Here is a 12,066-nt window from a genome sequence, read left to right as displayed (position 1 = left end):
ATGGGGGATCATAATCATCGTTCGTCGTTTATTTAGGCACATTGCAACCATCTGCCAAGTTTCGGAAAGGACACATTTCCTGCCGGGGACATCCATTTGATTCTTGAAAGTCCATTTTCTGGAGATAAGGAGCCTTCATTTTCTGCTCTTGTCAACTTCAAAATGACCATTTTCAATGTGGTTGACTGACTGAGGACTTTAATATTGCTCAGAAAAAAGACAAATATTTCTGAAAGGAGCTTCTATCTGAAATGCATGTCTGCATATTTTGATTTGTACCAGATGAAGCCATAGCCACAAGAACAAACATCTGCCTCAGACATTAACATGGACATTATTTTCATTTTAATGTCAGATGACTGTTTCACATTGAATACAAAATCATTAGAAAATAGATGACACTCCTGAAATCCCATGCCTTACCCTTCTATTGGTGGTTTCATAAACCAAGCAGAGATTTAGGAGACCATAAAGCGTTCCTGGACCAGTGGACGAGCTCCAGGCCAGTCTGAGTAAAACGCTCGCTGTCCCGGCGAGCTGAGAAGCCTCATCGCTAACCTGATGGTACGCAGCAGCGTGATCTTGTTACCGTATTTAGAACACAAAGGGAGAACGTGATGGATTTAGGAGGAGCCCGCCGCCTCACTCGACTACCCGATCACTCCCATCCTGAAAATTTGGACACAGTACCACGTGAGAAAAACACCATGCACTGTCTCTTACAGACGACACACCAGTAGTTATGATTGTTTATGGAGTTAAAAAAAAAAAAAGGTCGAGAATGTCAGGCTTAAAAGCAACGACTGCAGGCCTGAGGAGGGGAGGGGGGGGGAGCACAGAGGTTCGTCAAGCTTGGAGCCTCGAGGTCAAGAAGGTTAGGATAATTACTCCATGTTTTGCGAATGTACATGCCCCGGACAGCTGCAGACACGCACGCTCATGCAGGCACACCACACACGCACACATTTGTACGCAAAAAAAAGGTTTCCCTGATGTGTACTCCTCTCTCCGGAGAGCGCCGGCCTGCACGTGCGATGTGATGGTGGGGAAAGAGAGTTTACACACCTTCTGTGAAGATCTGACAACTGAGAGTTGATTTTATTGAGCCAATTTAAAAAAAAAAAAAAAAGGAAAAAATAAGGACGTCCCAAGCAGAGAGGCACTTACACAATCCTGGTCAAGTTCCTTTTGCACAGTGTTAGCATGAGAGTTTGTGTGTGTGTGTGTGTGTGTGTGTGTGTGCATTTGCCTGTAGTGGACACAGCTACATTTTCTTTGATCACCCTCGCAGACACTCATCTTCACATTGGAGCATGTTTCTTAAAGCAGTTGGCACATGTACATGCAAAGCTTCAGTTCGGCCTGCGCAGGCAAAACTGAGGGGTTGGGGTGGGAAGGGTCACGGAGGGAGGGAGGAAGAAACAATGAGACATGTATGGACAGAGACAAATGCACAGGTACTAAAAAAAGACAGGCTCCAGAACGCTTTCAGCGCCGCCCCTCCCCCTCCCCACCGCCCCCCCCCCTCGTGTCACTTGTTCATAGCAGCACCAGAGGAGCCCTCTGATTGGTGGCTACTGCCTCCTGTTCAGTCAGTCAGTTTCAAGGATGAGTGGCGGCTGCTCGTTCTCCTCTTCGAGGCGCAAGTCACTGAGGTCGTCTTCTAGCCCCACCCCTCCCACCGCACCCTGCTCCTCGCAGTAACCTGGGACACATGTCGAAAGACAGAGGAATCTTTGTCACATTTTTCCCTCAGACGAGCTCGAAGTTTACATTTCTTCCGCCTTGAAGTTAGTTGCAAAGTTGAACTTCCTAATGTGACCATTTGAAGAATCCTTTTCAGTTTTTCCATTGATACAACTTCAGTGACTAAAATGTTCTGTGTCAAAACAACATGGACCGTTCCGGTACACCAGCTGCATGTTCTTCTCAGCTCACAACTCATACTATTCTGTCATCTGAAATCTTTTTTTTTTTTATTATTCAACAGAGCGACAAGATTTAAATCAGTTGCCAATGTGTTCTTGAAATATTCAATCATGCCATTCAAAGAGTAGCCACAACTTTCAGGCTAAAAAATCATCCCATAAAATCATAAAACTACATCAGCCTTGCCACCTCTATTTAACACACACAAAGAAACAACAGCTGTAATCGCTTCTTCTTTCCTGTTTTGTCTGACTAAATTTGAACAGTGGGACTGCAGAGCTGTGTTTCCTGTGTTTGGTGGCTGACCGCATGTTTGATCCGCAGCCCAGCGGTGGTCTGGGGGCTTATTCATGGGCTTCAGTTAGCCTCAATGCCAGTAGCGTGATTAGCTTTAGCGTTGTGTTGTGACACGCTCCATTTGGAGTCAGTGGCTCAGACCTGCTTTGCAATGAGAGTTCAAGTGGAGCAATGAGCAGTGGTGTACCTCTGTTGGATTTGCTGCTGGAGTTTGGTTTCTGCTAAGGATGTCATATAAAGCCCTGGCTGGCTACTCCGTTGTTGGGAAAAACCCCAGGGAGTTTCTCAACCAAGTACAAATCCACCAAATCTCTCTCCATTGACAGTAGCTACTATGGAGTCAATGGATGAGTCACTCACATAGCACATGTTCTATTTCAATTGTCTTTCCAAGCTGTTATTCTACAAATCAGTCGGTCTAACTCTCCATAGCTCACAGTTTATGTAACAGAAAAGACACCAAAAGGTATTGAACACTGTGTTGAAAGAGAGAAAAAAAATGAATACGATATGATGGTAGGCTTGATTGCCATTCATGAATAAATATTAAGGTGGTAAATGTGTGAGGATCTAAAATTTCAAAAACGAATAACATTTCGACACTTCAACCACCAGAGGTTACATAGTGATATAAATGCTTTCAGGAATATGATGTTACTCGTATTACAAATGATATATTTGTGAGACGAACCTTTAGTTCCGGCGGAGTTGAAGGTTTGCGCTACAAGAGGGCGATCATGGGAGCCCTGCTCTAGGATCTCATTGGGGGGCTCAGCGCTGCCGTCTAACCTGGAGAAAGCAGTGACAGACATTCAGTGAGATAGATGTGAAACAGCAGCAGGTAGAATACTGGCTGAATAGGCAACATCCACACGACGAATCATGGAAATCTGATAGTCTCTTAATCCAGGCAGTTGAATTCACGAGACCACAAGATTGTGTGAGAATCCATGTTGCCCGGCTTCACTTTAAATGTTTGCGCCTGAGCCAACATTTTTAGCCTATCAACCACCTGCGAAAGTAACCTGAACTATGGTAGTGACTGCGAAAGAAGCAAGTGCAGTCACTGCTATTCTGGATTGCAATTCAGAAGAAGTGCCAGGAATATTCTTCTATTAACGGCTGTCCCTCTTATGTGAAGTCCTTCCAAACTGTCAGGAGAGTCAGCTTTAAGAATTGTAGACGAATTTTAAATTCATTTACTTAACTTGAAACACGGAAAACACTCTAAAACTTGTGAGCATGTGTCAACAAAGTGTAAACAGGAAGCAGACTGGCAGTTGGCTTATTTTCTACAGCCAATACAGAGGGAGGATCTCTGGCTTTATCTGGACGTGCATGCAGTCGACTGATGTGCTGTCACTCAATGATGCTTTACTTTCACGGTTTGGTCGGTTTCAGTAAAGTGATCCCACAAGTGTGAGAGCGTGTCTGTTACCTGTGTTGCTTCATAAGAGTGCATTCCCCTCCCTCCTGTGGGTCCAGGTTATAGAGATATAGGTAGCCGTCCGCTGCTGCAACCAACAACCGGGGAATCTTCTGGATTCTAATCAGAAGAGACAGACACAATCATGGAAAACAAGTAGAAATAAGAGGCTGACCATGGCTTGGTTGGCGTGTCAACTCACACAGCTAAAGCACAGATGTTCTTGTGTCCACAGAAAGGCAGACGCACGGTGGCGAAGGCTCGCCCCTGAGTAAACATTTCTGTGACTTGGGAGGGCAGGTAGGTGGTAGACGCCATGAGGACCTTGCCCAGGTATCCTCCCCATGTGGTGGGCTCCTCTGCAGGCCTAAAAAGCACAGAGCAGGCAATGTGAGATGTTTAAATATATAGGAGAGGTAAAAGCCTGTAGTTTTTTCTAGGCCAGGTACCTGACGACACCCTTACACTGAGATATTAGGACAGACATAAATGTACATACACATACTTCTCCTTCTGTGTTTCTAATTTGAAGATATGGACCGTCTCTGTGTTGCTGGAGGCCGACAGGTACAGACCTTCCATACTGAACGCCAAGGAACAGATGCTCACACATCTGTGACGATGACAAGACACATGTAGGAAATCAGCTGATGCAAATGTATGATGCAAGATTAACACATGAATATTTTCCTGCCACACATTCAACTTCTTCCTTGCTCATTTGTCTAAAAATAACCCCCTACCCCCAAGTTTCCTCCGTCCTACTTATCACTCTGGCATTTCCACTGCTGTTTCTGTGTTTTCGTGATATCTGTATCAACAAAGTTGCGTTATTTTACTGCATCATTGATGTTCATCAGCGACTCTCAACGTCTATGAATGAGGACGACACACGTCTCCATCTTATTTAACAGGGGAAAGTAGATTTCCAAAGCTCTGTGATGCAGAACATTTTTGATGAAGACAATGATCATCTTTTACCTAAAGCCTTTGAAATCAATGAAAAATCTATCTACCTCTTGACTCCTCGTCGAAACTCAAAGAGCTTCTGTCCGTCTGGGATTGAGAAGACACGAATGACTGTGCCCTGGGAGGAAGTATTAAAGTATGGATGTATACTGAGACCAAACTGGGAGGGGGAGCCGTGTCAGCAAAGTAGATTGATTACTCATTTAACCTTGTAACCTTCTTCTTACCTTCTCCGAGGCAGTAGCCAACTTGGTTCCACTGGCATCAAAAGCAAGAGCTGCTAGTGGGCTGTCATGAGCTGGAATCATATTCGCTGCTCGCTGATACAAACATGGATACACAGAGACAGATACACAAACACACACAGTTTAAGATATGCACCGCTAAAACTATTTTTCCAATCATGATGCAAATGCAACATCAGTCAATGTAATGAAAGTATTAACTTGGAAAAGTTTTCAAAAGCATGAAATAATAAATAATCTGTGCTCAAGCGCCAAACCATGCAAAGGCCTATCTAATGTGAAGGATGTGTCCCTATTATCAGGGCCTTTGCACCAAGCAGAGCCATCACATCATCTGCACTGATGTCTGTAAAAAGTCTGGACCAAGCACTCAACATATAAAGTTAAACAGCTGGAAGTAGTGTACACTGTCCATGTGTGACCTCCTCTATAATTCTGGTCAAATAGACCTTGAGATACTTAGGACTGCTTGGGAAACCTATCCAGTTTCTTCAAAGAACAGAGGCATGGCAAGCAGGGAGATTCAAATGTTAAGCTGTGAGCTATGACACTTTTAACTTGACTGCAGTAACTTGAATCTTAGCCAAACTCATCACCTTTTATAAATCCTCGGGCCTGACGACACCTACAGGCTGTGAATGGCATTCTTTTTTTTTAAAACCCAATTTCTGTCAAAAGGTTGTATCCCTTATCCAGAATTCATTATTCAAACGAAGTTTAATTATCAGCATCACTTATTGTATTCCTGCTCTGCTGCAAAGACAGCTGCAGGGCCAACTGTGCAAGGGCCTGATCGATCCTGCTCACAGGGTTTCTCATCAACTCTTTTTTTCTCTCCTCTGATTATACAATGTGTTACCAGTTTCCTGCATGCAAACTATAGAAATTACCTTTAGAAAAGTGAACAAAAAATATGCTGACTACTGTTGTGCTCTTACTGGAGGGGCAGATGTCTTGATCTGATAAAGGAAATACTTATGGAGTCAAACCTGAGGAGAGAGCTGTTTAACAAGTAGGTGACAACTAAGACCAGAAAAGCACCGCATGTGTCGAACCCATTATTTATCTGCCACGAACATTTAGTTGTATACAAATATTGGTGCTAAGAGATGTGGCGGAAGATTGATGGATGGAGAGGCACTCATTCCAAGTGTATATCTTCAAGCCTAATTCTTCAAACCAGATTTTGTCCATTTCAAATATTCTTTGTGAACCAGAATTGCGTCTTCAAACTTTTCTTGGTAAACCCCGTCTAGTGTATCATAATCTCTTACAGCTGATGGGGAAAACTGCCCTCTCACACTACACCTGTGTGTGATAGTCACTGATGATGATACAGAATGCGATCCATCCCTCTGTCATTGGTTCACCTGATACCAGTAAAGCATCTATCACATGCTGCCCATGAACAGATTGATTCGTGCTTTCCAAATAATTAATACGAGCAATGAAATCAAAATTCATGAGAAATTGTTGACCTCAAAACCCAAGCTTGAGAAAGTTGTTTTGTGTTGCAGGTCACCTACCAGGTTTACAGTGTCAAAGACTTGGACTTCACCTATTGTGGCACTGCCAGGATACGCCAGGTAACAGTTGTCATTACTGATGGAAAGGGCACACAGTCCTGGGGAGTGCGCACAAATACAGGATTACTTATAAAGACAGTCAAAGAAATGAAACAAATAAAGTGCCTGATACCAAAATAAAGGATAATTACTGCTTTACCATTTGTATCAATATGTAAATTAATACATGCTACTGCTATAATGGTAATAACAATAAATTGCTTTATGCAGTTATCTACTGTACAAAATACATTTGTACTTAATGTGAGGACATTAGTGAGGGCATTATTCATATATGATTACACATGTTATAAAGAAAAAATTTCCCAATAGAGATTTGCATTATGTGACAGCTGACAAATCTCTTGTTAAAAAGTATCTCGGAAGGAACAGTTTCTGTTCCTTCAGAAACTCACCTGAGGGGTTGGGTGGGGTTTCTCTGATAGTGTGCAACACTTTCATGTCCCGAATGTTGTGAATGTAAAGTGACTCCTCCAGGCAAACTATCAGCCTCTGCATGAATCAACAACATTACTACCATCAAACAAGGACAAACTAAAAGCCTGTGCAAACGTGCACAGGATAAAAACAACAACAGCACCTCTTTTGTGGTTTCACGAATGACACAAGTACAGTGAGTGGACAGAACTCGTGTGGCCACGGGGCTCCTACCTGTCTGTTAAGTTTGACAGCCAATATGGTGTTGGAATAGGAGTAATTGCAGATCTCAGTTCCCTTCTTGAAATGACAGACTTTGAGTTTCCTCGGTGCCTTCAGGCTTACAATGGCCACAAGGCTGCTGGAGAAAAGACGCTCCACAATACACACATCCTCTGTGTCCACTGCAGGGAACAAAACACACAAGTATGTGCGCAAGCGCAAGCGCGCGCACACACATACACACACACACAGGCTTTAATGTTTTAAAAAGGAAGGGATAACTTGATTTTGACTGGTAGACTTCATGAAATGGCACACATTCACAGAATAAGTAGTTTCATTGAGGAATAAATCAACTCTAAAATTATAATTACGCAAATGACTACAGCTCAATGAATAATTAATCATGGGATCGGGGCAATAATGATCATAAAAAAATTATTCATCAGCCAAGGTGACCTCATACTAGCTATTAAAAGCGGTATCATAAATACAGAATGCAAATTCTAGTATTAGAATAGCTAGAAGTGTGGAAACCTTGTACTGAAACACCATTTTAAATGTGATGTACAGCAGTGGTTGTATCTTGTTATATTGCATATAAACCTGGGATGTGTGACTACTCTTTGAAAGACAAAGAAAACCACTTCTTCTTCTCCTTTCGGCTTTTCCCTTCAGGGGCCCCCACAGCGAATTGACGTTCTCAATCTAACCCAATTCTCTATATCCTCCTCTCTCACACCAACTAACTTTATAGAAATACAAAGAAAACCACAGTGATGCTAATTTTATGGCAACGGCTGTTTTTAAACCCGGGGAATCAACCTACCTATCATCTAGGATGTACTGACCACATGTTATGTCCACAGAAAGCATTGGGAAATACTTACTACATTCATATATCTGCTCCAATTTGTCAACAGAGGACAAGGAGAAAAACTTGTATCCTGATTTGGTGCCAACAGCTAGGGACCTAGAGAATGATAAGAAGACGATGGATCGTTGCGTTAGCAAGACATGACAACAGTAGCACTCTTCCATAGTGATGTTCAGCCCCCACGGCCGTGTCAAATAGGACATTAGAGAGCCTGGCGTGTTGATGTCACGCCGGTGTGGGCTCAGCCAGCCTGTCACGGTGGTCACACGACCAGGTTGGTTTTGCAATAGCACCAGGCCCCGATGACTCCGGCAAAAACACCGGAAACCCCGAAGGCCCAGGCACGCCTGTTAAAAAAGTTACTGCTAAAAGCGGAGTTAGGGGGAACTAGTGATAAATTAATATGAGCATACATTGGACACCGCTTCCTTATTAAAAAACGTTGTCACCTAACTGTTCGAAAACCGTGTCCCACGCCTCGGCCTCATACGAAATAGTATCTTTCGGAGTTTAACTGGAACTTTCTGGAGGTCGTCAACTCGGGTATCTTCCCTCCGGACACCTTGGAGATTACATGACACCTGCCTGCGACTACATGTGTCTGTTAGCTAAACTTAGCCCGGAATCACACATCATCGTGTTAGCCAGGGAGCTAGCTGCTAGCGGCCATTGGGATAAAACGTGCAAAGTCCCTCTGACCAACTCGTTACAATGAATGTTTATTTGGCATAAATTGTATTGAGAATTACTGCTCTCGGTTTTATTCAGTTGGAATCGTGTCACCAACTAAGAGGCTCAGACGAGCCCACACTGCGCAGGCTAAGGCCAGCTAGCTTGACAGCAAAGACCCCAACACTCCCCGGCCCTGCCTTACGTGTTGTCCTGGTTAAAGTTGGCGAAGAGGAGCTGGCTACCGCCAGCATCCCCGCTTTGACTGGCCAAGTTCATGGGTTCAGCACCATCGACTTATACGGCTCCTGAGGAAACAAATGCGAGGGCTGACAGTGGTACTTTAGTGAGGCCAGCGGTATCTTCACGTATACATTGCGTATTCCAGCGCTGCTGTAGTGATTGTTGTTGTTTTTCATTGGGACTGTCTGTTCACTTGTCCGCGCATGCGCTTTGCACTGCGCATGTTGCGCAGTTAAAGAGACAGGACACAGTTATTCTGTGAACATTTCCCGTGACTATTATTATCATCGATATCATCAATAAGGATATGCAACCGCACGAATTTTATATCTTTTCCTGGTGAGTTAATGTGAGACGGCGTGGCACTGCCGGAAGGAGACCGTGCTGTGCACAGTTGCCTTGGTACTTTAGCGCCCCCAACAGGCCATATGGGGGAATGTCACCCAAAATGATTGGAACAATTACTATTCATGCCAGCTCCCCTGAGACCATCACAACACGCCTTTTCTTATTTCCACGAGTCAGATTTAATCTCCTTGAAAGTGACACATACACAATAGCAGTCTCTTGATTATATTATAAACAACTACTGGATGATAAATAACATTAGGCGCCAGTGGCTACAGGTCATCCTACGCACCAGGAGCTGGTAAAAGTCAACTTCACCCAACCTACACTGTCCTGGTCACACTGACAAACGCTTCAGCTCAACATAGCAAAATAAAAGCACAGTAGGAGGTCACTTTAAAACAGGACTCAAGCTGAAGAAGAACTATCTTATGAGCCTCAGTTTAGAGCAACAGGGGTCTGGAACTTTATTTATTTATTCAAGTGTCACTGAGTCAGATCAGTTTTCAGTTGCTCCCTTATGTATACGGTAATTGTTCTTTACAGATCGGTCAGTTTATTCTAGGAGCTTATTTTACATGCTGCTTGGCTGTTAAATGATTAACATTACAGAGTGACAGCATGATTTAGGGAGCGCATTTTACATTTTCTGTTAGTTTGACAGTTTTGCAACATTGGAAACAAAATTACTGAATGAATGCATATAATTAAATAACTTTATTCAACACGATACAAGCCCACATACACTGGTCTGTTTGGAACTACCTCAGTAAACAAGTCACCTAATAGTGGATGGTCCCATTCATTTATATACAATAATTCCATGTATTTCGTTGTATATTATTTATCAAACATGTGATATGAAACGTACTTTCATTTTCAAAAGCCTGCCTGCTCTCACATTATTAAACACCCTGAGACAAAAAGCATGCAGTTGGTCAAAAAGAAGTGCCAAAGAGAAGGAATTCTTGCTTAAATGCAGCATGAGAGATATATTTGTTTCATGGTTTAGGCCCATCAATGTGTTGCAAATCTTTTTTTGCCCACATTTCTATGCATTCCACATGTACATGGACACACCAGGAACTACATCTATATATTCTTTTTCATTGTAAGATATTCTTTATATCGTAAAACATAACATAACGTCTTTTAGGTGATTCAAATTTTTGGTCGTAACAACATATTTTCATGTACACATTTCACTTCATCGCAGCCATTTTATATTTCCAATAAGAGACGTGATTACTGTCATGATAGGTAACGGTTTGGTTCATGGTGGGACATGTTTTGTCATCATTACAAGAAAAGCTTGGAATGCCAGACTTCTCATATTATACTGATCTTTTCATATTTTCCCTGCGAGGCACCATAAACACCAAATCGAATAATAATTATCTATTTCTCATCAAATCCAAGAATGCCAAGTACCTTTGGGGGAAACCCATCTATTAGCTATGCAAATATTGTGTTCGTCAGAGTGGCCTTTTGTGCACCCAGTTGGTTGTGATTCTCTCTCAGTTGTGTCCTTTGGTCCAGTTTGCTGCGGTACGCCTCTTTGTCATTGCACTGCATACACCCGCTGTTGGTTAAACAAGTCATCGTTCCCAAATAAACACGATAATGGAACAGAGAGTGAAGCTGCACATCCAGCAACAACGGGGGTTTTATTCTGATGAAAGAATAAAACCCCCATATTGTGGTAGGTTGCTGCCAGCTGACCGTTAAAAACACACATTTACAACTGGATACTACATAATGGAATTTTCTTTTAATGTGGCAGCAATGTATTATAGTTGCTGTATGAATTAAATGACCTGAAAAGGGACAGGGTAATGTTAACTTTCTGCAGAGTGTTCTTAGAAGATTTTTTACTGTCTTCAATAGTAATTATCCGACTGACATGTTCTGACGTCTTTAATTGCTGATAGAGTCGTAACTTGAGCTACACACATTTATGACATTCTGGAACATTCTGGTTCCTGAACAAACCATGAAGACATGCAGGATTGTAGTCACCGCGGTGTTGTTTTTATTTCCCTTGTACAAATATGCGAGTCTGGTCACCGTCACCGCGAAGTTAAATTTTATCCCCTGACACAGGCAGAAGTAAATGTGTAACACCTTTTGTGTGACCTGTGTTGGATGTTTGTTTGCATAATGCATCTGCAGCAAACTCCCACAAAAGCCTTCTTCTGTTGGCCTCGCTTATTGTTGGATAATATTCAATTTTCCATTATGTGTGTATGTGTGTGTGTGTGTGTGTGTGTGTGTGTGTGTGTGTGTGTGTGTGTGTTTGTGTGTGTGTGGTTTAGCTAAGCAGGAATGGATCAGATATAAAGCATTAAGTCTTTTGGTGAGCCGACAAAAACATTTAAAAATTATTATCTTACATTCAGGGAATTTAACCATTTCACCTACTCCAATAAATTCAGTACACTTGCTCCATCTATTTCAAGTAGTGCTCAACAAATTCAAAGTTATGCAGTGCAGAGGGTCCAAAATCTGATATGGGGACAAGGAAATAGGACAAAAAGCACGAGCCAGGTCAGAGTGATAGAACAGTGACAGATTGGTTAATTCAAATTTAAACTACAGTACTTGCAATAAAACTGCTGCTAGTAAAAAGGTTGCAACTACTAGAATTAAATAATCATCATTATAATAATGTTACTACTACTGCTAGCCCTACTAAGGTAATAACGATGATGATAACAAGAACAATGACATTATTATTATTATTATTATTATTATTATTATCATTAATTATAATAAAATAACAATTATCATAATTATTAATATTCTTATAATTATTATTCTCTGTTGCTAGAATATTAA

General features: G+C 42.1%; 1 protein-coding gene across 2 annotated transcripts; it reads right to left on the bottom strand.

Annotated features, from left to right (window-relative positions):
• Positions 1-322: 322 nt before the first annotated feature.
• On the bottom strand, positions 323-9,077 carry wipi2 (WD repeat domain, phosphoinositide interacting 2). Of its 2 annotated transcripts, none has more exons than XM_086170321.1 (12): positions 8,843-9,077; positions 7,982-8,064; positions 7,104-7,273; positions 6,848-6,944; positions 6,393-6,490; positions 4,849-4,941; positions 4,669-4,739; positions 4,158-4,265; positions 3,855-4,019; positions 3,665-3,772; positions 2,918-3,015; positions 323-1,705 (listed from the first exon to the last, which is right to left on the bottom strand). In XM_086170321.1, the coding sequence occupies exons 1-12, from the start codon at positions 8,914-8,916 to the stop codon at positions 1,593-1,595; spliced, it is 1,278 nt and encodes a 425-aa protein (XP_086026447.1). In that variant the 5' UTR covers positions 8,917-9,077; the 3' UTR covers positions 323-1,592. The 2 variants fall into 2 exon arrangements, with proteins under 2 accessions (XP_086026447.1, XP_086026446.1); XM_086170320.1 differs by having other exon boundaries at positions 4,152-4,265; positions 8,843-9,076.
• Between the last annotated feature and the right edge of the window lie 2,989 nt (positions 9,078-12,066).

Source organism: Fistularia commersonii, chromosome 23 (assembly GCF_037954325.1).
Source record: "Fistularia commersonii isolate RoL2024-O1a breed Wild chromosome 23, RoL_Fcom_v1.0, whole genome shotgun sequence".
Taxonomy (NCBI): domain Eukaryota; kingdom Metazoa; phylum Chordata; class Actinopteri; order Syngnathiformes; family Fistulariidae; genus Fistularia; species Fistularia commersonii.
Note: the sequence above shows the minus strand (reverse complement) of the source record. Positions and strands in the feature narration are given on the sequence as shown.